The sequence below is a fragment of the Loxodonta africana genome, chromosome 9, assembly GCF_030014295.1.
Source record: "Loxodonta africana isolate mLoxAfr1 chromosome 9, mLoxAfr1.hap2, whole genome shotgun sequence".
Taxonomy (NCBI): Eukaryota; Metazoa; Chordata; class Mammalia; order Proboscidea; family Elephantidae; genus Loxodonta; species Loxodonta africana.
In genome coordinates, this window is record NC_087350.1 from 20,296,078 (window position 1) to 20,322,863 (window position 26,786).

General features: G+C 44.3%; 1 protein-coding gene across 19 annotated transcripts in view; it reads right to left on the minus strand.

Annotated features, from left to right (window-relative positions):
- The window catches only part of AOPEP (aminopeptidase O (putative)), a 462,828-nt gene that overhangs the window by 46,055 nt on the left and 389,987 nt on the right, over positions 1 to 26,786 (minus strand). The window contains exon 14 of one of the 19 annotated variants that reach the window (XM_023544694.2): positions 13,112 to 13,744. The exons of 17 other annotated variants lie outside the window; for them this stretch is intronic. In XM_023544694.2, coding sequence (XP_023400462.2) covers positions 13,682 to 13,744 — 63 coding nt within the window. In that variant the 3' untranslated portion in view covers positions 13,112 to 13,681. One more of the 19 variants, XM_064291145.1, reaches the window with a different exon arrangement.

The following is a 26,786-nucleotide window of genomic DNA, read 5'->3' on the forward strand; positions in this document are numbered from 1 at the left end:
ACACATTTGAAAAACCAGCCAGCAAAAAAAAAAAAAAAAAAAAAAGGTGTTAGTAGTTACATAAAATTTAAAATTACTAAATGCAACTGCCTAGGTCGAGAACCAATTTTTCTATTGATTTCCCGACACATGTTTTCATTTCAGAACTTTACAACAGCTACTTTTAAGACACAAATAAAAATGAACAGGCTGTTCCATCCAGGGCAAACCAAACGTTTTTTTAGAAAGCTTTAAAAAACTTATTTTCTTTCCTTAGCTATCCAACATTTGGCGTAAGTTTCTAAGAAATGAGTCAAAAGACCAGAACTCCAGATCACACACACCTTGACAGAAGAGTAAAGAGGAGAACCACGCTCCAGAAACCAAAGCTAACCTGTTGAACATTTTCTAATAGAAGACTCAAGCCTGAAGCACCAATTTATGTTACTATTTTTCCTGCTGAATCTGTCCTTTTAAATGAGCTTCCTTGAGAGCATTAGAATAAATTTGTTAACCTGATCTATTTACTTGAAGGCCTGGTGAATGGTAACACACAAGAAAATGCACTGTGAAAATCTAAAACGTTTAAAAGTATGGAAGCGGCAGAACAAAAGCGACAGCCAGTGAGAAGCCTCCTATAGCATTTTTGAAGCGAAACAGAAACCCAGTCACATCCAAATGATTTCACCATGGCAGTGGGCATGCAAAGTCCTCAGAAGGGTTCATTAGCTGCGAGCACACAGGGACCGGGTTATGAGCAGAACGAATAATATGGAGACAAATCTGAGTTTTTTGTTTTTTTTTTTTTTTTTCATTTCTGTTAAAGCTCATTTGGTGGAAAGACTGAGGTTAAGAGCAGGAAAATGAGAAGGGATTTCACAGATCTTGAAGAGACCACTCAATTCTTTTAACAAACAACAGCTGAAGGCCACAGACAGTTTGCACAGCCCGCAGCTGTCATAAAGTCCCGGGGGTGGGTAAGTGAAATCTGCAAGAGGAAAATGTCTTACTTACTGACGCTCATCACTTCAGGCAGCTGGCTGGTGCCTGGAGTCCTTCTACCTGATTAGTGGTGGGCGCGGGCTGATATCCTCGCAGAGCAGCGCCGGCGCCGCCCCCTCCCTGCCCAGCCAATCGCGGGAAAGGCCGCCGCAGCCCCGCCCCCGGGGGCGGCCAGTCGCGGGCAGGTCCCAGCTCCACCGCGCTCCTTCTCAGCCACACCCCGGGCTGGGAGCACTAGCTCGACCTTTTCTCGCTTTCTCCCGGGACAATCGCCTCCTACCCAGTAATTACCCTAATGAGAAGTTTTAGTCTCAGCATTTAAATAATGTACAAACTAGTTCCAACACAGCCTGCAATTCCAATGGTTTTGAGAACAAAGGCAATAATAGCTGTAACAATTCCTCTCATTTAGGGAATGTGAAGCCTTTCTCTCACTGCACACTGCGTTTAGAAAACCAAGTTGAAACCTCAAGCGGACCCGCCACTTCACAACGATACTAGTATTTTTGGGGAAGAACACCAGACCATGCTACAGCTAAAAAAGAAGGAAAAAGAAAAGAAAAGAAAAACCTCATTGTTAAAAAAAAGAATCAACTTCTAAGTCTGGTCTGTCCTGCAGAACAAATGCTCCTGGATCACTGGGAAGCAACGTGCAGGATGTACAGAGGTGTGGGAGAATCATTTCCCACGGTTTATAGATGATACGAAGAGAAGGGGGAACAAGCCACCCAGGACATGCTGCTGGTAAACAATCTGTGTAATTCTTAATTAGTGCTGGCAAAGGTGGCTAACTGTGCACACTCAAATCAGCTGAATGACTACCTGTGCCCAAACAGGAAAACGCCAAATGCCAGAAATGGGTTTCCTGGGTGCTCCGGCAGCTTTAATGGCTAATGACTGGCGTCTTCACTGGAAACAACCAGAACATTCCCTGTGCACAGGAGAAACAACTGTAAACAAGCCTGGTAGGTAAAGGTCATCAGAAATAAATCCAACAACAACACAAAACTGCAACTACTACCAACTAGAGTAACTACTTCAAAAATGATGGGAAAAGTTATTTATTGGGACTAAGTGAGAGGCAGGAGGTTCCTGTAAATGCACTTCCCAACAAAAACCGAAGAGATGATACAACCCCAAACCAGAGCAGTCTAACTCAGGAACGAAGTGATCCCTAGAAAATGATAGTCCATTCACAAATTCTGAATATTAAACTCTTCATTATAGTTTGAAATACACAATGGAATTTACAGGACAAGTAAAACTGTAACTGTAAAATAGGTGCTTAGAAAAATAAAGCATCAAAAGCCTTTTTATACTTTATTTGCCAGTACTGGTCCGATCTTTAAAGTAATATGGCATCCGTTTACAAGAATACTGAACAGCTTAGAAGTTAAGTTTATACAAAGAATCCCCTAAGGTTTAAAAAAAAAAATCACAGGCAGTAAGCACTGGATGGAGGAAAAAAATACAAGCAATCCCTATACGAACTCTGCATAAAATAGGTTATGTGCGTCTTTTCCTTTTCTATGTATTTTTCAAAAACAGGTTTTTACTTCTAAAAAACGGCTGTTAAATATGGTTTTCAGTCTCAATCCATGTATTCACTAGGATATGCTCTAAAATTTCTCCATTTTTAAATGGCTACCATAATTGTTCACATTACAGAAAGCTAACTCAGTACCTTAATGTGCCACAAAGTACCATTTTTGTTTAGCAGCTAAGTTTGCCTCTCTAAACATAAACATGACAAATATTTAAACAGAATTTATAGTATAACTGTAGTAACCATTTAAAAGGTTTTTAAACAAGAAAATCAACTAAACAAGTTAAAATGAGTAGAAAGAAAGAAAACAATTAAAACCAAATGTTAACACTTTCAAATGCCTACCTAACTTAAAACTTCAATGCCCTGAAAATAAAGTGACATTCTTAAATGCTTCTCCTAACCTATAAAGGTAATCATAAACCAGCAAAATCAGGCGCCTGAGAACGAGAATAAAAATACAGAAAACCAAACCCATTGCCCTCGAGTTGATTCCAACTCATAGTAACCCTATAGAACAGAGCAGAAATGCCCCATAAGGTTTCCAAGGCTGTAAATCTTTACAGAAGCAGACTGGCACATCTTTCACAGAGCAGCTGGTGGGTTCAGAATGCCAACCTCTCCGTTAGCAGCTGAGCGTTTTAACCACTGTGCCACCAGGGCTCCTAAAAACATAGAAAGGACTCCCAAACACTTGTTCTGCAGGTGAGATAAACATGGCCAAGCAACTACTGAGAACAGGGAGGGAAGCTCCTCCTCTGGAGAAAACTTACTACACCCAAAAAACATTTCCTTCCAAAATTCACCAGAGTCAAGATTTAGAAATGGCCGTAAATCCTTTCTTAGTTAAGTCAATTCTGTGTGTGTATGAGACAGGACACGTCTTCTTAATACACTTCATGCATGTTTTCATCAAGTGAATAAAAACATTAAAATCATTAAGTATCTTTTTTTTTTAAAAAGTATTTTTCAGCTTGAAAAGCCCATGATATCTACATCAGATAATAAACATAAATATTCTGCAATGAGAAACGAGTGAATAAATATTACATAATACAACAAAATGTTCTTGCAAAGTAAACACCCAAGTACCCATGTTACTATCAGCCTCAGGGATCACGCAGACTTTTAATTTTAGCATTTATTTTCAAAAGCAAAAAAAGTTCCTGCCAAAGAAGCTGTTGGCTAAATTTGCAATTTTGCTTTAAGTTGAAAGGTAGAAGGCAAGGCTTAAAATATCCCATAAACCACAGATTGTCTTGAGAGAGTTTCCACTTAAGATAAACAGTTCTCAACCAACAAGGCTGATTTCATTTCCCACTGATTACAATACTATTTGTTCAAGCTATTTCTATAATTACCATTCCCCTTTTTGGAAGTCAGATCAGTTATCCTATCCTAGAAAATGATTTTTTTTTTCTTTTTTAAAGAAACCTTATCTGGGAAACGTACTCCTCTCTTCCTTCTTAACCTGAGCTGAGTCCTCTGCCCGCCCGGCAAGGCTGCAACCTCTCACGCACCGCCCAGCGCTCCAACCTCATCAAACCAGCGGCAACCCCTTTCCACGGCGTTTTAAAGCCAAATTCTCCATCACCAGTATCAGCTTCGCAGAGGCCTGCGGGACGAAGCTGCCCTAACATACTCTTGTTAATGACTTGTTAATGGCTGTGAGAACCGCATCGACATTTGTCCCCCGGGCACATTCATCTCTCACGGGAAATAATGACCCAAATCCGAAGCACGACGACAATGGATTTTGAATCTGAAAAAATACTTGACACAAGTAAGTAACTCCCTTTAGGAAAGCCAAGGACCTGGAAGAACATGTGGGGGCCCCCTCGACACTATCGACTCGAAGACTGTCGCAAAGGACGGAGCCAGCAGCATCCTCGACTTCGGCGAGGCGCAGGCAGTCCCCACGGGGAAGATGAGGGGCAACAAAGTACGTAGGGACTCTCACGTGTGCCCAAAAGCCTGGCAGCATACCTAATCCACAAAGGTTTTAACGAAGCAATGCCCCTGAGACGCCCTCCGTCGCCGTTCACCCTCCACGCCCCTGCCACTCACCGGATACCAGCAGCTCGGCCCTGGCTAAAGTCGGCCGGCGGCGCGCGTCGGGGCAGCCTCGCGGTTCCGACAGGAAGACCGCACACCACGCGTGGCCCAGGCAAAGGCTGGGACCCGGCGCCCAGGCGCGGGGAGGGACTGCCGACCCAGTCTGCGCGCGCCCAGGGACAAGCCGGGCGCACCGAGGCACCGAGGGAGGACGCCGTCCTGGCCCCGCACCCTTCCCCGGCCAGGCGCCCAGGGAATCCCCCCAGCACCACGGCCATCGACCAGGAAACCGAGGTTTGTGGAGGCCGCGTCCCTTCTCCGGGCACTGCGCGCTCTCCACCTCCCGGAACACATCCGTGTCTGGTGCAATTGATGAGACGCCTCCTCTTTAAAAACGACCGTCCTTCCCTCCCGAACACAAATAGCAGGCACTAGGGACACCTTCAGGTGGCAAGTCACCTGGAACCTGGGTTGATCCCCACCTAACTACTTACCTAGAGACCTGAGGCTCAACCTTAGTGATCTCCGTTTTCTCACCCATAAAAACATGACCCAACTTTCCAAGGTGTCAGGAAAACACTAGCATTGGCACACTTTCAGCCTGAAGACCCATTTTGCTCTTGGGTGTGAGTTCACAATGGTCGACCCTCCTTCCCCCGTGCTCCTGAAACACCAAGGGTCCTACACAGGCTGAGATACTGAGGGGAGGAATGCAACCAGTGACCCTACCAAGAGGGTAACCACCAAATGTAAGCCAGTTACCAAATAAGCTCTCTCCATTCTCCTCCTCCCTCTACCTATTTCCAGCACTTCCTCTAGTGCAGGCCCTATGTCTGCATCACACCTGCATAGGTGCAAGGACCTGGGTTATAAACCCAGTTTGCGCACCCCAGGTAGACAGGCAAGTTTTGCCCAAGCATACCTCTGACCTTGGCCTTCTCCTGCCAACAGACTGAGGCAATGCTATGCATGCCAAATGTGTGCCATTCCATATGTTCATTTCCAGTCCCTAATCATCTTTGCCAGCCCTTTCTGCAGTCAAACCTTTACTCACTGCTATCGCCCGTTTTTCTGCCTGGAAGGCCCTCTCCCCGCTCTGATCACTTTTCAAGGGCCACCTTTTTCAAGAACCCTTCCCCAATTCCACCCTCCCAGAAACAATTTTTGCTTCCTGGGTTTTATTCTGTCATTCATGCCCATTTAGTGTTCTTGGCAGTCATCCTATTTTTCCATATAGCAGAATTATTTGAGTGCTGCTGTGAGCAATGCTCAGATTTCTGAGCTCCTTGAAGGCCTGGGAGAATGTCTGGGCTTTGACTCTCCCCCCAGCACCCACACAGCCAGTGGTGAATTAATGGAACCTGTCTTGTGGCAGGATCAGAGCTTCAATCCTGTGCCCAGTAGCACTGGTTCTTAGCACCCAAATGATGAAAGTGTGTTAAAATAGGATCAACTTTAAAGGAAAAATTAAAGGATAACAGACTTTTTAAAAAGCCTTACATCATTAATTTCTCGGGCAAAGAAAGCCATTACAGGTAAATGTCGTATCTCTTTCAGGGACATTTTCTATTAGGGAACTGTTGACAGCTTAGCCACTGCTGCTCAGCTTTATGCAAATGCAGATGTGCCGATTTCCCAGAGAGCTTCTCACATCTATTATCTCAGTTGACTTTGCAATGGCCTCGCAAATAGGGGCAGACATTACCCACAATCTTAAGAGATGACGAGAGGGGAGAGAGAAATGTCCGTCCAGTCACTCAGCACACAAGAACATGGGCACAGCTATTAAAACTATGTAAAAAATTTACAGATGTGTGCACCAAGAAAGGATGTTTATAATGTTAAAAATAGAGGATCGTTTTCATTGGACTTTTCCTATGAAATGTTAATAAAAACAAACCATAGCAAACCAAAAAAAAAAAAAAAAAATTCCCAAGACAAAAGAAATGATGACTGTAATTCAATTATTCTTAAGTCAATAAAACTATGATAGTGGGGTCATTCTTTTGAATAGAGAAATGTCAATTCTCCCCAAACTAAAATGATAAATTGTGTGTCACAGTTAAAAATTTCTCTGTATATTCAGTAGTCGGCATGTTAGATATTACAGTAAGACAAAGTTCATTAAAACTAAAAATATGATTTCTTCTACTGCTACACAGTATGTACATTTTCCCTGAGAGTAGCCTTAAATAGCTGTAGGAAGCTATAAAACCCCTGAAAACCCACTTCAAATACCACACCCTATTTTTGTCCACTCTCCAACCTGTGAACTTCCCCAATGAACTCACCAATCTTTACATCAACATTCTCTGCTGTGGTAGGCAGAATAATGGCCCCCAAAGACGTCCATATCCTACTCTCCTGCAATCTGTGACACGTCAGTTTACATGACAAAGGGGAATCAAAGTTGCTCATCAGCTGACCTCAACATGGTGAGATTAGCCTGGATTATCCAGGTGGGCCCAATGGAATCGTACTAAGCGGAACAGGGAGGCAGGAGAGAGAACCAAGATAACCAAAGAGATGGCAGTATGAGAAGGACTCAGCCCAACCTTGCTAGCTTTGAAGATGGAGAATGGGACCACGGACTAAGCCATGAGAGCAGCCCTTAGGAGCTGGAAAAGTAAGGCAACAGGTTCTTCTGAAAAGGAGGGCAGCCCTGCTGATCACTGACTCCAGCACAGTAGAACTGATTTGAGACTTCTGACCTCCAGAACTGTACGATAATAAATTGGTGTTGTTTCAAGCCACTAAGTTTGTGGTAATTTGCTACAAAAGCTATAGACAACTAGTACATCTGGGTTCCAAGTTCCTCTTACAGCCAACGTAACTGCTTCTTAATCTCATGTAAGGGAAAATAAAGACATCCTTTAAAAACCCTCAGCTTTAGGTACACCTGGGCCCATCTGCTTCATTCTAGAAAGGGAAGATTTCCTCCAGGTCCCTCCTCCCACCCACAAGTACACAACTTTCCAGTTGATTTTCAGGCCCAAGTTTACTGGCTGGAATGTTTGCTGGGGTGGATGGGTTGGGCCGGGGAGAAGGCTGGATAGGATAGGAGGTCTGGTTAAAGCCCGCTAGGGTCTGCTTCCTTGACTGCTTCGCTGCTTTTATAGAATGACAGAGGCCAGGGCAAAGCATGTCAATGAAATAAAGGACAAACATGAAACGAAGCGCCACAGGCAACCGCGTCTTGATCAAATCTAAGAGTGATTCAAGCTAATAAGTAACATAACCCACCACCTTTGTCATGGCTTTAATTATCATAGCCAGCAAAAAATATTCAGGCCGTCCCTGTTTAGTGATGTTTTATTTACCCCTACAGGCTAAAGTCTTCATCACATGCAGAAGAGTTGTGTTCAATTCGACACATATGGTGAGATCACAGCCCAGTTTACTGTACTTCTGAAAAGTGTCACCCCCCCAACACACATATACAAACACACACAAGCCATGCACGCAGAGACACACCCCCCAAACTGTGAACACACAGTACTGCTGGGGCACACAGCGGTCGAGTGCTTGGTGGCTAACTGGAAGGTTGGCATTTGGAACTGAAAGGCTTGGTGATCTGCTCCCATAAAGATTACAGTCTAGAAAATCCTATGGGACAGTCCTACTCTGTCACATGGGGTCACTGTGAACTGAAGTCAACTACTCAATGGCACCTAACGACAACATATGAGATTTTTACAACCCTACATAACCAATTTAAAAGGCATTCTTTTTTCTGAGTTGTTTCCTTTATTCTCCATTTTTTGGGGACAAATCAATTTTCTCATGGGGCCGTTTCCTACACGGTTTAAAGCACAAGTCACCACCGCTAAGGGAATCTTTCTTTGCCCCCAAATGTTTCACTCACATCCGTTAAACTTGGCTAAGTTTCTGAACAGCACAGAGCCTTTTGGTTTGAGAAGCCTGACAAAATGTCTAAGTGGTAAGAGGAATGGGAAAAGGTTGGCGCCTCTTCATAGGACCACAAGGTCAGTGCCATTACTTCCTTTTCTTGATGATGTACGGACATTGCTGGGTCATGGAACAGCTCGATTATGGCATTTCTCAAAGTTCACACTGTCATTTTTCTTTCCAGAGGGAAACAATGAACCAATCACCTTTCCAGGTGGACTCTTCACTGAGAAGTGACCTGCAATTCTCTACCATGTCTTATATTAGGAAAAGAACTTTTCAGATGGTTCCTAAGATCAGTGTTTTCTCTATCTTCAGCTGTCATTTGGTGTTACTTCCTGTCTGTGCAGCTCAAGAGGCCTGAGAGGAGCCAGGATGACCTAAAATTCAGACTGTTATCACTACACAAGAGGACGGAGAGCTGGGTGTTGCCCTGCCATGCGTGCGTGTGTGTGCGCACGCGTGTGTTTGCCCATGTACTCCACTTCCATAAACAGGCCCCATTTCTGTGAACAGGCTGAAGACGAGGTAACTGGGAGGGTCTCGTCAGAAGTAAGTAAAGGAGGGGAGGAGAGAGACAGATTCTGAGGAAGCACTGGAAACAGGGAGCCCCAGGCTGGCGAGACGGCCTAAGATAAAATGTACTTAGAGGGGCCTCGACATTTTCCCTTCAGAAAATGGTTGTTATAATGTGGCTTTACAATGGTTCTAAAACTAGAAGCTAAATTTGGGTTTGTGTTTATCATCCACTTTACTAGCAGAATTGCACACCATAATATATGGCCCTGCTTTGTCTCTAGTTCTCAGAAAACTGTTCTTCGTAGCAATATAACTCTAAAGAGGGAAAATAAAACACAGAATAAAGAGGCCAGGCATGAAATTATCCAAAGGACAGGGAAGTGATGGCTGTTTGATTCTGTACGGGCAATTGTTCCTATAAATGTAGGCACAGGCCTGTGGGGAGAGGTTTGGGGAGGCAGAGCCCTCTGAGGGTAGCTGTGGCCTGTAAGTCACTTGACGGCCTCCCCGACCAGGGCCTGCTGGGACTGAGGGGGACTCACACCACAGTCTCTCACAAAATGAATGACTAAATAAACAAACATGATATCCATAGCAGGAATAAAATTAGTAAACTCATGAATTGCTTCTGTTCAAACAGCTTGTCCTAAAGCTTTTGAGAGTTTTAGGTAAAACGTTGTGTTTTCATTATGGAATAGGACTTCCTTGAAAGTGTGATCTCCTGTTTTTAGCTAAGCCAACGTATAATTAGCATTGGAAACAGCCATACAAAAACATAACACATGAATTTACTAACAGTTTCTATTATTCACACCAAGCCCCTGGGTAGTGCAAACGGTTAAGGCACTGGACTGCTAGCTGAAAGGCTGGAGGTTTGAGTCCACTCAGCGATGCCTTGGAAGAAAGGCCTGGGGATCTACCTCTGAAAAATCAGCCATTGAAAACCCTTCGGAGCACGCTTCTAGTCTGACACACGTGGGGCCGCCAGGAGTCAGAGTCGAGTAAACGGCAACTGGTATTAGGGATACAGCAGGTTCATTACTGACTTCTTATTTAAAACATATGTTGTTCTTAAACCAGACAATGCAATTTAACGTCACTGAATTTTTGTTCTGTGAAAACGAAGAGTAACTTGTGAATACCTCCTTTGAATGTAAAAGCAAAGATGGCCATCAGCCAATAGGTGCTGGGTGACTTGTCTAGAGGCACAAAGCTAAGACCCTGGTAGCGGCTCCCAGGACTATGCCTGCCCATCCTCAGATCCCTGACACTGCTGTTCTAAACGGAACAAATCCAGTTTCTTTATATTTCTCTAGAAGATCTTATTTTTCATCCCCATATTACTTTAGGCATTTCTCTATGAATCCAGGACGCTCAAGATGCAGACTCCAACGCATATAAAGTGGCATTCTAGTGCTAGATATTTCAAGGCATTGAAGTTCCATTCGACCTCTGTCCATCCAGTAGGTCCACAATCCACCCTTCTTTCAAACCAAGAGCTGGTTACTTGTTTTCCACATCCATCTAAATAGTGCCTGGTCTAACAAGATCCTTTAGACTGCCAAGTTCACCGACGATCCTGTTAAACTCGCCTAATCTCTAAACTCACAGTTGAGGTTAACCTGAAGTCCAAGTCTCCAATAGAAACATTGCTGCACACTGATCTGGGACTGCTCCCCCACCTCCTTCCTGATAGACACTGTGGGTCGGACCTGCCCACCCAGAAGTAACCTGAACTCTGTAATATAGAATCCCTAGAGTTTCTACAGGAGAAGGTGACCTGGGAAGACCAATAATGCCAATATCAGGGAGTCGTCTCCTACTCCTTCATGGACTCAACTTGCTACTGGCAAGGTCTACAGCTTCAAAGAATCCTGATGTAGAGCTAATTAAAAGTGCAGGGCAAGACCGCTCCTTAACGTTAACACCATCCCCTGAGCAGATCGTCTCTCTTGCAGATTACTCAGTATTATCTTGCATTGTAAAGATATGAACTTCATCATTCTGTGACAAGTTGAGCTATTTACAGCTACTTTTGTCTTCCTTCCCACCAGAATCTCTGAAGAGCCAGGCAGAGGCCTGCATTTATTTGCTGTAGTTACTAAGGGTGTGGCAGACGGGGGTTATGTCATTAGGCTTTTTGTCATTTCATTCACTTTTTATTCCATTTTGTGTGTTTATATTCAGTTTTAAAATCTATGCAAGTTGCCTAGAAACCAAAGCGAAGAAGAATTCACAAGTTGATGCACGCTAAGTTGCCAAGTGCTGCAAAACCCCATGTCCCTGCAACTAAGGTCTGGCCTGGGCTCATTCCTTGTTTGTCCTGTCTTTCAAGTTCGATGGCATCTAGCTTTCCAGGGAGGATGGGTTAGTTATACCATCGCTTTTGGTGTAACTAGAGTGAAATCTTCCCCCTCCCCCATCCTTCTTGAATGCACACTATTCCTCAGCAAGTTTATGTTCCTTCCCCCACATCAGGACAATATAACATTTGATTTGGGAGATACAGGTTTAAGTGATGGGGAATTTGCTTCACATGGCGCCTGGATGGACTAATGGCTGGATGAAAGGTTGAGAAGCATTTCCCACACTGACAGACGTTCGCATAGAGAGCTCCCTGTATGTCCTACCTGTCAGAGACGCCACGCCAACCTGCCCCCCCATGTCATCACACCTGTGTGCCCCTTGGGTAAACGGGGAGTTAAGTCAGAAAGCTGGCCAGGATCACTGGGAGTCAAAAATGGCAGGTGAATCTACCTCCAGCTGGTTAGCCGCTTGCTCTCACAGGCCATGGGCTACCTTATTCCAGTACGTCACTTCATAGTTGCCACGGTTTTTCAGGAATAAGCATTTCCCTTCTTAGAGGAGAGCCTGAAGGTGTGCAAAGAGCAGCTGGAGAGGAATAGATAGTGCTTAAGGCTCCCCCTTTTTATTTTAGCAAACTGGATGTTTGCCCCTCCTTAAATGCTCTTTCCTATGTCCTCCTGCAATCTCCTAGAAGGAACTAGGCCCAGATGCTTTATTCCTTGCACAAAATTGGGGTGAAAAGAAATGTGAACATCCCAGGGGGAAAATCCAAGTTAAAATTCCTGGAAAACACCTGAGTTCACTGAGCTTTGGTGACCGTGATCTCCAACAATAAAACTGTGATCTGTGATCTCAAACAATAAAACTCTACACACTATCTCTGACCAAATGTGGCAATACTTCTGACAACAAATTTTAGGTGCCAAGGACAAAAATATTTTTCATGGCCATGTGTACAGCCTATCACTTCCTATCAATGAACTCTAATCAGCTTCCTGGTTAAAATAAACACGGGATGACTTCAGAGAGTGTTTCAGATAAAATGGTTAGGGGCTGAGAAAAGAGTTTTTGAAACACATTAAAGGCTAACTGCAGACCAAACAATATATTATTCCTGATTACTAACCAAACTGCCAACATGGCTCTAAGGTCTTTTTACTGAAAAACTACTAAGGTCTCCACGTGTTCTCTACAATTTTTATGCCCACTCTTATGCCAGAGACACCTATATCATAATTTATATAAAGGCGCACATGTTGGGTGATGTTCCAATGACGGAGCAGCTTATCAGCTGTGAAAGAAAAGTTTACCACTTTCTGCAAGTGGGACATTAAGAATTCATGAACTGCCAAATCACAGGGGGCATTTGATCCCGTGACAATCGCACCATCAAGAGATGACACACAGGGGCCAACTGCTAACGCGAGTTTGTGGCCAGGCTGGGAGGGTGACAAGATCAAAGGGCTATAAAAAGCCACAGTCCCACCAGGGTGACTTCACTCCCAGTGTCTCGGGATCAGTCGTGGTGCTCATGTTGACAACTCTCCCCCCAGCTCTCAGATACGCCGGCCTGACGACATTGGAACAAACCCTTTTACCTCCACGTTCTCCCCAGTCCATCCTGACATCTGCTGAAAGGAATGCGAGGCCACACTTGTGTTCTCCAAGAGCAAGTAAATACAGCTTTTATTTCATGGCAGATGTTTATGTAGGGTAATTAGGAAGTAAGGAAAGAACTCCAAAAAGGATTAAACACCTTTGAAAAGGATGAACGACCTCCCCTTCCTTGCTACATTTTCTCATCTTTTTAAGGGGTGCTAGTTTTTTTTTTTTTTTTTAGGGACGCGAGTTCAAAGTTCCAGGCGCTCCTTGGAAACTCTATGGAGCGGTTCTACTCTGTCCTATAGGGTCGCTATGAGTCGGAATCGACTCGATGGCACTGGGTTACTCTTAGGAATGTATTTAAGTTCTAGGATTTTTTCCACAGACAAATATTAAAAGTAGGGCCTGCTGGATAAATTCCATCTTCATAAATTAGAGCTTCAAAAACAAACAAAAAAAAAACCAGAGGACTTTATTTTCATACTCTGAAATAACTAAGTTTTTCACCATCCTTCTAAGAAATCAATGGTACAATCTTAAAAAAGCAAGCAAAGCCACTCAAAAATTCCAACTGCCCTCAAGCAGAAGCTTAGAAAAAACTTAATCACACACACTCACACATATATCATTTTGAAGGAACCCTTAAACATAGCAGAAATGTGCAAAGATATCTCAATCACGAGATAGCAAAAATCTGGGGAGATTTAAAATACATGTATCTGTATAATCCTTGTTCTTCAGGAAGATTCAATGTGGCCACTGTCACAGGACCCTCTCTCTCGGGCTCACGCTCACCACTTCCATGACTGTTTTCCAGGGGAGCACCTGAAAGCACATGGCAAGGAGAGAGCTGGCCAAAGCGTGTAAGGTGGCAGGGGCTGCTTTCACTAACAGACAAGCTAAAGCCATGCAGCAATTCTTTTTTTTTTTCCAAAAATGATCTAAATCTGGGGTCAAAGGGGTTCATTTATTTATTCAATTTATTTGTTTTTTGGAGGTAATATACACAACCAAACACAAAAAACCAAACCCACTGCCATCGAAATCTATTCTGGCTCACAGCGACCCTATAGGACAGAGTAGAACTGCCCCATAGGGTTTCCAAGGAGCTCCTGGTGGATTCGAACTGCGACCTTTTGGTTAGCAGCTAAAGCTCTTAACCACTGCGCCACCAGGGCTCCCAACCAAACATACATCTAGTCTAAACTTCTACATGTACAGTTCAATGACATTGGTTACATACTTCACACTGTGGCACCATCTCACTATCTCTACCCAAATTGTTTCATCACCATTAATTTATACTCTCTGCCTCTTAAAGTTCTCATTTACGCTTTAGATTAACTGTTGTCAGTTTGAACTTATATACGTAATTCATTACGAGTGTACTGTTCAAGGCAAACATTCTTTATTAAGGGAGCCAGATTGTTTAGTTTAATGATGGTTTTGGTTCAAGGTTTAAAGATTATTTCTGGGCAATATATTCGGTGGTTCCCCCAGTCTTAACGGATCCAGTAAGTCTGGTTTCCTTTTGAATTTGAAGTTCTGTTCAATTCCATGACTTTGCTCCTTTTGATTAGGACCCATCTATTGGGTCCTAGATCAAAACATTCAGTCATGGTAGCCAGATACTATCCATTTCTTCTGGTCTCATGGCAGAGGAGGTAATTGTTCACAGAGGCAATTGGACCTACAGTTCATTTCTCAAAGAGGTTCATTTAAAAAACAGCATATCACCCGTACAAAGGCAATTCTTTAGAGATTCCTAAGTATTGTTTCATTGACTGGAAACCTTTAAGATGTTCTGAATGGCCCTGAACTTGATTCAAATTGTTAGCTCTGGTTACTGACTGCTCCTTTAAGATGCACAATAAAACCAAACCTGATACCACTGAGTCGCTTCCGACACACAGTGATCCTACGTGTTTCAGAACAGCACTACTCCATACGACTTTCAATGACTGTGATCTTACAGAAGTAGATTGCCAGGTCTTTCTTCTTCAGCGCTGCTGGGTGGATTCAAACCACCAACCTCTTGGGTAATAGTCAGAGCGCACACCGTTTATGCTACCCAGGGAACTAAGATGCACACTAGGTGCAGACGTATCAAACAAGCCAAGGATTACTGTCCTGTTTCAGGAAAAAGTGGATTGTGATTTGCATTAACAGCTTTTTTCCCCCAAATTATTAAATGAAATGCTAGGTGTATGGAACGTCTTCCCTCTTTTCTCCCTGGTTCATCACAAACGCAGAAGCATATCGACCTATCCAAGCCAGCCGTCAGAGAACCACAGCAAGGCCTGCTTCTCAATCTTTTTTAAAGAGCTCTATTACACATCATAAGGAGCCCTGATGGTGCAGTGGTTAAAGCGCTCAGCTGCTAGCTAAAAGGCTGGTGGTTTGAAACCTCCAGGCGTTCTGTAGGAGAAAGATATGGCAGCCCGCTTCTGTAAAGAAGCCCTGGAAACCCTATGGGGCAGTTCCACTCTGCCCTATGGGGGGAACTATGAGTCGAAATCAACTCAACAGCAACAGGGTTATTATATATTACATGACCAAAACAATATCTGCTTTCTCAGTGTAGCTCATGTCAAATCAAAGACAGTCAGTTGATGAGAATGAAAAGCGTAATTGTTCCAATCACTCCCTGTAAAATGAGTGGTTTTAGCCCACATCAAAACCGAAGCACCCAATGAGGCCTCGAAGGACAGAGTGTGTGATTTAAGGGAAAAACTGTTAACACGCAAGTACAGTTTCAAGGCTAGCTCATCTTTACCTTCAAACTTTCAACCTCACCCCCATCCCATTTCTGCCCCATTTATACTTCTCAAATGATAACGGGCATGGTCTTGAATACTCTCCTGTGTGACCTGTGTTTGAAAATTCAATTTCCATTTACTACTTTGGTCCTTTGGTATCCCGACACTATTCAATCAAGTGGATCTACACTGCAAGGAAGGAGAAATGGGGTGGGGAGGACAGGTATTTTAATGTGTGTCTATTTCCCCTTGTTAAGGATCCCTTTATGAAGACACCTGTCTCAGCTATTATCCGAAATTATAAAAAGGATGAAGTTGAAGCAATTACTACTCACATCTTGGCTTTGAGCAAGAAATAAGAATATGATTATCAATTCAAATATAACCAAAAACTCCCTGGCTTGCAAGTATGTATCCGAGAGAACAAAGCAACATGAATGTCAGAACTCAGAACCAAACTTCTAATAGAAGACAAAACAAGGACATGTCCTCAGCGGGTCATTAAAGCAATCTTCTCAGCTATGATGGCTTCGCTGCACTAAGGAAGCGTACAGCAAAGAGGGGTCAGAGAACAACATAAAACTTTAAAACCCATGCTGGGTTAAGCAAATGATTTCACATAATTCAGTATTTTAAATCTCTATTTATAGTATACCAAATTTAATTGTGCACACATGGAACCTGGACATTTAACTGTTTCCGTATGGTGACTCATTGTGTATTTCATACTCTACTTCTATGTCTGAAATGTCACCAAATAAATACGAAAAACCGTATCGTGACTCACTGGCTCTTGCCTAAGATTCAATTTAAAGCTCCAATTTCCAAATGTCAACAATTTTCCACGTGACCTTTTTGGTGAAAGGCATAAGCAAGTTAAATTGCTTATTGTTTCTTGTTGTTCTTAGCTGCCGTCGAGCTGGCCCTGGGTCGACGCAGCCCCACACATAATGGAAGAAAACACTGCCCAGCCCTGTACCATCCCCATAATCAGTTGCAGAGCAGACTGTTCTCATCTGCAGGGCTTTCACTGGCCGATTTTCAGAAGCCGACCACCAGGCCGTTCTTCCTAGATTTAGTCTGGAAGCTCTGCTGAAACCTATTCAGGATCATGGCAACACGCAAGCCTCCACCGACAGACGGGTGGTGGCTGCGTGAAAGGTGCACTGGCGAAGAGGTGAACCTGGGTGTCCTGCAGGGAAGGCCAGAACTCTACCACTGAACCACCACTGCCCCCATATTTATTAATTATAGTGTCATATAATTAATTTAATACTACATTTCCAAGAAGGGGGAGAGCTTGAGCTATGGCATTACAGAATCGTGCACTGGGTGTTCTGGGTTACCTTTGGTAAACCTTTCTTAACATGAAGAACACTCAGAGACAAGGAGGGTATCCCATGGCCACACATTTGCCTACTGATTGTCCTAGGTCATCACGCTCCTTGCCAAGGAGGGTCATGCAGGAGAAACAAGGCAGACTGAAAAGAGAGGGAAATGTCAAGGCGGTTTCCGTGGAGGGAAGGCATAGCCGGGTGAGGTATCGTAAGGATAAGAGATGAGAATGGAGACACAGGCCAGCCACGTGGAGAGAACAGGGCACCTGATCAGCAGACAGGATCACCAAAAAGGGGAACAACGGTATCAGAAGAGGTGAGGTGAGGACAGACTAGGTTTATACCTCAGTTTTGCCAGGACTCCAGAACCCCGTGGTGAAGAAGCACCTCAGAGATTCACCACACCTGATGGCGGGCCTACCTGAACTATGTTGGCTGGAGTTTGAGGCACATATGCCCACTCACGCCAGGTGTGCCTCTAACTGTACTGCTCTGATTTATATCGCCTTGGAAGTTACATGGATATCCCCAAAAAGAGCCACTGTAAAATGAACTCTACGGTTCTATCACTTTGTACAGTATTAGGAAAATTGCTACCCCCATTACACACACACACACACACACACACACACACTCCCCAGTCAGTGAAGAGCTCTGGGAATCTTTCAGGGCAACGCAGCCTATAAAATCAGTGATAAGACCATAAAATCAAGGAAGTGGTGACAACCTCAAGTCACCCTGCCCTGACACTGTTCAGCCACATATTAATCCATTTGTTGAGGTATCAGATATTTATTCCTAAATAACACCTATTATTTCAAAGCTATAAAACCGTCTCTCGTGCTCTTGAAACATGCCCAAATGAGGTCTGTGCTGAGGAGTCATGCACAGAGCAAAGGGAAGTAGCTAGGAAGATACCAGCTCTTCAGGACAAACTCCAACTGCCCTCTAGGACACCCAAGGGCAGGGATCCTCTAGTACTGAACAAAGCTTTCCGATGGGCCTCACTTGCCTTGGGTAGACTGTCCAGGCCAGACAGGACCCCTGCACCTGCAGGGTGCCTCTCAGCTCTGGCATGTCCAGGCAGGGTTGACCTGAAAAGGAAGGGCATATTTCCAGGAGCCTCAGCTCAAGCCCCAGAGGCAGCTGGCCTTAGTTGGTCAGGGCCATGGCGTGTTTGCAGAGGGTTTCTGGCCCATGCAGTTAGCTGATTTCCTGAGACACATGCCTTCTGATCGTGCCCCTTCCCCGGTTATGGTTAGCAGCACAGGATGACAGAAACCACAAGGTACAAAAAGCTACAGGGGACTGAGCTGCTTATTCATGCTCCTTGTATGCATTGGGCAAAGACATCTTTAGCAGAAACACATGTAATCAAAAGGAAGGGAGGGGGCTCTGGGGCTTCAAAGCCCCTCAGTTGTGCCGCACAGGCCACAAACAGGATAATCCTCCAGCTATCTGCGAGGAGTCAAAGCACGGGGAAGCAAGCGTCGCCCCCTTGTTTAGACAAGGATACATTTCTAAGAGTGGTCCAGCGGCAGCTCAGGTTTTCATTCTCTGGCCCACGGGGGAGCTGGGCTTGAAGAGGACCTACGGTGCACAGATGAATAAGAGCAAGTCTTTGGTTTCTGGTGGGAGGAAACCCAGCAGCCCCTTCACAGGCTGCAGTTCTGACCTGACGCTCTGCCATCGGGCCTGGATGGGCACGGTAGCTGTGTTTCTAGAAATACACTGGACATGTTTCTAGAAAACATTGCTGTGAGGGGCTCATTTCCTTCTCACGTGGAAAGGAAGACCTGGATGACACCATCCTATGCCATTTAGGCACACGTGTGGCATACCAAACCAGAGTATGTTCTGCTATTGGAGATCAGGGAGAGAAGGGAACCTATTTGAGTTTCATGACCTTTTTTTTTTTTTTTTTAAAGTAATAAGAGCGAAAGTGGGAAGAGCAATGGCAGAAAGACACGGGGACTTCATTTCTCTAAGTAAATGCAGGTAAGTACAGAGAAATCTAATGACCACAGCTCCGTGCCCACACAGGTCTGCACGCCATGGGGGTGGCGCTGATGGAGCCCAAGACAGCGCCTGCACACCCCAGGACTTAGGCATGCTGCACGTACAGGCCTCACCCCCCAGGAGCAGTCCAGCCAGAAGAATCTCACCAATTTAAAGGGTAAGACAGCCAGAAGAGCCAGACCAGCCAGATAAAATAAAAATGTCACAGCAAAGGAAAGACATCAGGGTTGGAACCTCTGCAGGATTCCATTATGTCACTTTGAAGTTAGGATGATTTGCATTTTAATAAAAGCCAGAGAACAGGAGATGGGCTGGGTAACAGCATATTCTTTAGAAGTAAATTGGGAGTATCGATTTCAGCATAAACCTTAAAGTAGAACAGAAACGGTCGCACAGTTAATTGCTGAACAGGAGCTCATCTTCCATAATTTCCATACTGTGACGACAAACTAAACCCAGGAAGAAGGAGGGGGTGCCGGTCGTGCGCCCTCAGATCTTGGAACGGTTGTCAGTTTGAGTCTCACTTCAAGGGGAAGAACAAACACAGGTCTCTGTTGCCACGTTTTTCCACCGCTGGTCACAGAAAGTCAAGGGTAAGAGGATTCCTTGACTCCCGATCCTGTGATCCCTTCATGAGGTGGGGGCGCCTCTCTGTCTTTACGAAAGTGTATGCCAGAGCATGGGGGATCGTTTTCAAACGGACTTAGTGAAGGTATACACACCCCCAGGAAGACCAGACTCCAGGACTCCAGCTCCAGTGAAGTACAAGCTCAGCATCCACTGTGGTCAGGTTACTGCCACAGACCAGGTCTTTTCAAAAAAGAATTGCAAAATAAGTGAATTAAAAAAAATAGAAAGTTGCCGAACGAACCACCTTTGAAGTTACAAATACAAAACATACTCCATTGCTTTCAGAGCAATTATTTTCCCTCCCAGGCTTCAAGGGCAAATACCAGCATATCAATACTGTTTGTTTTAAAATGTCTTCTTTATACTTTCTTCTATTTTGTGAATTTTCTCTAATAGGCAGTGTCACTCTTACAGTCAGGAAAAAAAGTTAACTCGAGGTGGTCTGTTTGGAACTAGTGGAGGGACTGAACCTGCTGCGTTGAAGTCAAAATACAGGAAAGGTCCTGGAAAATAAGACTGAGTTACTCCTGCATACTCCGGTAACACGCCATGGCTCCTATCTCGCACTGGAATCTACATTTCTACAACTTGAGCAGCTTGGCCCGGCCTCCCCAGGGGGCCAACCCAATTACCCTGTTGGGCATATAGTAACTGCTGCCACCTCGTCCCCCAGGACAAGTGCAGTGAAAGAGAAGCCGCCTGCAGCATCCCTCAGATTGTACTGAGAGACCCGTGGGGGCACAGGCAAAGACAGAATGGGAACCATTTTTTTTTTTTTTTGTATTAACAGGGGACCTGGTTACTATAAATGAAACAAAATCAAATGAAGTTCAACCTCTTGCCCTTGAGTAAACCTTTCTTAGGAGCTGCCATGATACGGCTGAATTAACTTTATTTTCTCCTCATCATGCCCCTGATCTGCTGCTGGACAAGGTGCTTCTAAAACTGGAAATGCCTCAAGTAGCAATAACAAATGGAAGGAGGAGAACTATTACTACTGGAAACCCCACAAACTTTCTTCAGTTCTCAAGTCCTTAGGAGCCGGTGAAGTATCACATCTCTCAATCCAGGGTGCGGCGTGGCTGGACAACGAACGCACGGCACGTGTCCGAGCCCAGAAAGGAGAAACACAGCTCACAGAAATAAAGGGCCCTTAAACTTGAGGGCTCCAATAACCTTACCCTGCTGAGCAAACACTGGCTTTGGAAAGGGCAGCTGGGGTGTGTAACGGGGGACACAGATCATCATTAGGACCACACATGGGCAAGGGCCAGAACTGAGCTGGTCAAATGGCTTCACACCTGCATCTAGAAGGCCTCTTAAGGAACTTGGTAATGGTCCACAAGGCCCAAGAGCCCGCTGCCGCCTACTCGATTCCAGCTCATAGTGACCTAGAGGACACAGCAGAACTGCCCTATAGGGTTTCCAAGGAGTGGCTGATGGGATTGCTGACGTTCTGGTTAGCGGCTGAGCCCTTAACCACTGCACCACCAGGGCTCCCCCACGAGGCCCGAGCAGCTTGATTCTTACCCATGTCTCTGCCCTGTACCTCCTTACCTCTTAAGCACACTCTCCCGTGAAATCTGTGGTTTGGACTTTCAACAACACAGTGTTCCTACTAAGAGAGTGCATGGTGGTGGGGAGGACTTGGCGTTGGTGATGGCGGCAAGGACAGAAGACTGCGTGCTCAGGAAAGCTTTAAAGACTACTAGAGTCAATTTCCAGAAAGTCAGGAAAGATCCATGCCATGTGGCCCCCGCCCCAACAATTACCTGGAGCTTTGATCCACCTGCATCCTACAAGGGCTGCTCCCTCCCCTTGTCAGCACTGCCACTTCTTTTCATGCACACACCAAACTAGCATTTCATGATATGGACCCAAAACCCCAAAAATCTTGAGCCAAGGGTTCTCAGGGCATCACAGATAATACCCCACTTTAAAAACTATCTTGAAAAGAAATTCTTAGAAAATCTAATATACATAATTTATATAATGGATGGGGAAAGAGGGACCTTGATACAATGTTCCACTGTAATATAAAGGAGAATTAAAAGGAAAGCAGATTATAACGTGTTAATATGAGTTCCAATGTCCACGAGCTCAGGTCTGAGCGCCCTATAAGGCACCAGGCCTGGAGAACCCCTCAACCACGGCAGCTGTACCCACAGTCCAACACCATAAACGCATCCTCACTGGTGGAAAGATTTTCCAAAATGGTCAACAATTCAGGGAAAAATTAAACAAAATACAACCTTCCCAGATTTATCTGGCAGTCACATTCCTGGAAAATTCAGTAAATACTAAAGCTGTGCATATCCAACAGTTGCGTTCTCTGCTGAAACTCTGTGCCCAGACAGACTCACACCTGCACGGCCCTAGCGGGAGGCAGCGCACTCCTCGGGCACACACAGTGCGTTCCCGCTGGCTCTGCCCACTACCGCCCAGAGCACCCCATCGCTGTGACACAAATCTCCCCCGTGAGAACTGCTCCTTTATGCCAAACCACCCCACGTGACAGCGCCCACAGAGCCCCAAATAATCCGTGTAAACAGAGCTGGGCTGCAGTTGCCCGTCTGACTATCAGCCCACAAGAAACCATCTCAGCTATTCCCCTCCTGCAGTCTTCTGTCACCTGTCACCTGGGTGCTATGCAGGAACCCAAATGCCTCTCTATCATCTTTACTGCTCACCTCTGAGACCGGTTCACAAAGGCACAGACTCAGAAGTACCTTGGGCCCACCACCACTGTTCCAACCCCCATGCTATGCTCGTTCCCATGGAGGGGCCATGGTCCTCACTCCTGACAGGAGTGCTCTTTCACCAGAATGCTCTGTCATGACCGATCAGAGGGTTTGTTTACAAAAATACCTTTGTATGATAGGCTCACAGTCAAAATAAAACACACCTGCAAATCCTGGAATGTGCAAAAATAACGAGCAACTTTAATCACTTGGTCCTGGAAACGCACAGTCATCACTGGCATGCCCAATGATGCGATAAATTCTTCCTGCAGTTCTTCAGGCCTTTGGAAATAGCCCAGATTCATACAAATATCGCTAGTTGCATTTTTAATGACAGAACCCTTAAGGGCTACCCAATTCTACAAACTAAAGGCTTTGTCCTTTAACTGTTTAAAGCACTATTAAAATATGGCTCTAAGGCACATGTGTGTCTACTCTGTATTAAAGCAACATGTATATTCAGCATGTGTACAAACTTACCACCTTTTGTCTGAATAAAAAAGTGAACTTAAAAAAAAAAAGAATCTAAAATTTAAAAACAAATTCCTTCTCAAAGTAAACTAATTTAATGTTTAGACAATAACAACATCTGTGCGTGTGTTTCCATACTTTATTTCAAATCTGCAAGAAAAAACACATAATTAAATGGAACACTGCCACACTATCCCATGCACGGCTGGTGGTAGAAGAACCTAGCGAGCAGAAAGGATAAGGCAACTTTAGGTAAAGTGTGTTAGCAATGCTTGAAGAAAAAAAAAACTTAAAGACAAAATAGTTTCTAGCTTTTGTGCAGGAAAGTGTAAAGTAAGAGCCAAAGGTTAAAGTTATTTCTTAAATATAGTCATGTCAAGATATAAAGGAACCGGAATCCTCATACACTGCTGATGGGAATGTAATGTGGTGCAGCCACTTTCAGTAACAGTCTGGCAGTTCCTTAAAGAGTTATATATAAATTTACCATACGATTCAGCCATTCCACTTCTAGGTATTTACCCGAGAGAAATGAAAACATGTCCATGCAAAAAACTTGCACGTGAGTCTTCACAGCAGCATTATTCGTAACAGCCCCAACCTGGAAACAACCCAAACATCCACCAACTAGTGAATATGGAGACAAAATATGGTCTATCCGTACAATGGGATCTTATTCAGCAATAAAAAGGAGCAAACTACAGCTACGTGCTACAATATGGGTGAACCTCAAAAATATGCTAAGTGAAAGAAGACAGACACAAGTTCACATATTCTTTTAGCTAAATAACAGAGTAGCTCATAAAATAAAGAATATAACCTGTGAGTACCGTGCTCCTTAAAAAAACCATCTATATGATACCAAATGGTCAACAATTACCTTAAAGTAGAGATGGGGGTAGGGAAACTAGATTACTAGAAAGAGAACAACCAAAGTGGTGTTAATGAGACTATTAACACCCTGTGAGAAATGTAACCATCACCGAATAACGTGTAAACAAACAAACAAAAACCAAACCCAGTGCCATTGAGTCGATTCCGACTCATAGCGACCCTATGGGACAGAGTAGAACTACCCCATAGAGTTTCCAAGGAGAGCCTGGCGGATTTGAACTGCCGACCCTTTGGTTAGCAGCTGTAGCGCTTAACCACTACACCACCAGGGTTTCCCCTAATAACGTGTAGAAATTGTTAAATGGGAACCTAACCTGCTGTGTAAACTCTCACTGAAAACACTTTTTTAAAACAATCCACATACCGTAGGATTCCATGTATAAGAAACGTCTAGAAAAAGCAAATCTATAAAGATAGAAAGGAGATTGCCAGTCAGCCGGGGGGAAGGAATGGAGAGTGCTAATGGACACCAGGAATCTTTCTGGGGTGATGGCAATGTTCTAAAACTGGATTGTGGTGACGGCCGCACAAGTCAGTTAAGTTACTAAGCAAACATCAGTGAATTGAACATATGAGCCAGTGAGTTTTCTGGTATGTAAATTATACCTCAAAGCTGTTACAAACATACATGCATATAGCTTACCCCCGGGCAGCTACGAAGTACTAAATCTGGGTCTCAGTTGTGACTCTCGCTTTCTTGATTTCAGGGTGGAAAAGATGACATCAGGCCATTACCATCAGGAGAATGCAGAATTTTGCTATTCAATTTCCTCTTAAAGATAATAGAAGAGCATGCGGGGAGGGAGGCGCACAGGGAGAACAAATAAATCTGCTCTTTCCTCATTACAGGGTTCAGACCAGGCCACAGCCCTGTTAGACTGTAACCTGGCTCAGCTTACTTATTACTACGCTCTGTCGCCAGGGGCAGCACTGGGGCCTGGGAATGGGCAGGGATTCCACAGCCGGTATCAGCATTCTCCAAAAAACACAGGGCCTTTTGAAATGGGCAAATCCAGACAAGACACAGGCAATGCATGAAAACGGACCCTCTGAACAATTAGGAAATGAGAAACTAAATAAGTTCTTATTTTTTGTTTATGTACCTAAAATCTAACACAAGCCATTACCTCCCAAACCTCAAAGTTGGTTTTATTAGCTAAAATCAATCATCAAGTTAATACTTTTGCATGAGGAAAAATATCAACCTGGTAAACAGGCACAGCGTGTGCAATAACCTTCCCCCTCCCATATCCTAAGGAATTCACATTTGCCAAGCATCGACTAACCTCCCCACTGCACTCAGCCGCGTAGGGTCTAACAGCCAGCCCTGTTCTGCAACTCATGAATGCCCCAACTCTGTAAGCCAAGGGACTGCCAATAGCAAACATTCTTGCTGTTGGAATGAGCTTTGGGGCAGATGTTTGCAGTGGCTGTGGGGTTGGCAGTATTTATTGATGGAAGGCTGGAAGGGGCAAGGGAGAGAAGCATTTGAGTAACTTCAGTTAGGAAAACAGGTCAAGGAAGAAACAGGAGCAAGGACAAGTCTTTCAAAGCATCCAGTTTTCTGACCATCCACAGCCAGGACCCAAGGATGGCCTCTGCCACCTGCTCAGGAAGTCTCATCTGGAGTACTGTGGCCAGGGGACATGTCCAAAAGACAAGCATCTTAGGACCATCTTATGACTCCTCACACAGAAGTTTCTGAGTGGGAAAACAAAGTAAGTAGCTAAGTGATAACAGGGCCAATCTGATAGAAATGGTATAGGACTATTTTTAGTTTAAGTTGATAGGACAAAAATCCATCTTCTGAAAAATGCTGTGGAAAGAGTAGAATAAGCAGGAAGACGGAAATGCTATATTTATCCCCTCCTCTTCCACCACCCCCTTGAGTATTTCCTCTATTTTGAGAAGGCAATAAAACTGTTTTCCCTCCCAACAGTCTCCCTCTCAGAGACAACACACAGGCAAAGAAATGGGCATATAGGGCTGGGTGGGGACGATGGGCCCCGTGCTCAGGCCCACAGCATGATACACCCATCTCCTTCCAGGGTCCAGGGCAGGCAGTGACCATACCCATTTGTCAACGGTCACACAGATGCCATGTCTGGAAACTGCTGTGGCTACAGGCCATGTGATACTTCCCATGGCCTACGAAGACCTTGAAATTGCTTTTACTGCTGATAGAGAAGTAGCGTAGCACTGCCTAGGAGATTTAAGATCTTTCTAGATGGTGGCCAACACTGCCCCTTACTGAGGTGTGAGACTGCAGCTGAGCTGCTGCTCTCCGTAAACAGAGGCAAGAAGACACCAAGACCGCCAAGGACCAGTGAAAACTACCAGTGGTATTTTCTCCTGGCGTGCTCCCCTTGTTCTTGCCCCACTTTCTCTCTTGTTCCTCGCTCTCTATTTACAATAAAACATCACAGGACAAAAGCAGAGATTCAGGGAGCTACAGTGGCAATCTGCATACCCTGATAGAGCTAATTCAGTAATATTACACTTGCTAGGACAATTATCCTGCATAAAAAAATAATTTCTTTCCCCATAAAAAATTCAAGCCTGCTCATAATTTATAGGGCATGTACAGTTTCAATCCTGAGCAATTAAGAAACCAAAGTCAGTCCGGAGGGTTTTGTCCAATGATCCTTTTAACTACTTGAAAATGATGTCTGATTATCAAGTAATGTTATGGCTTACCTATAAAAATTTCTTTCTAAAAAATATTGATCTTGAGTAAGGACACTCAGAAGCCATTTTAAATCATGTATAACATATTACTCATAGCTGAGACAAACACCAAGCACACTTCTCCTCAGGAGCTAAGTGGTTTTCTGTTATCAAGTCGAGCGCTTAGGGAAACTTATTAATGATTATGAGCCAATTCTATATAACAATAATAGTTATTATAAACTCAGACCTCAGCAGGGGAAAAACAATTCTCTTGTTTTTGAAAGCTTACTGGAATTCTTCAATGCTCAGAACACCAGCAAGCACTGTATCTCTGGATAGCCAGACC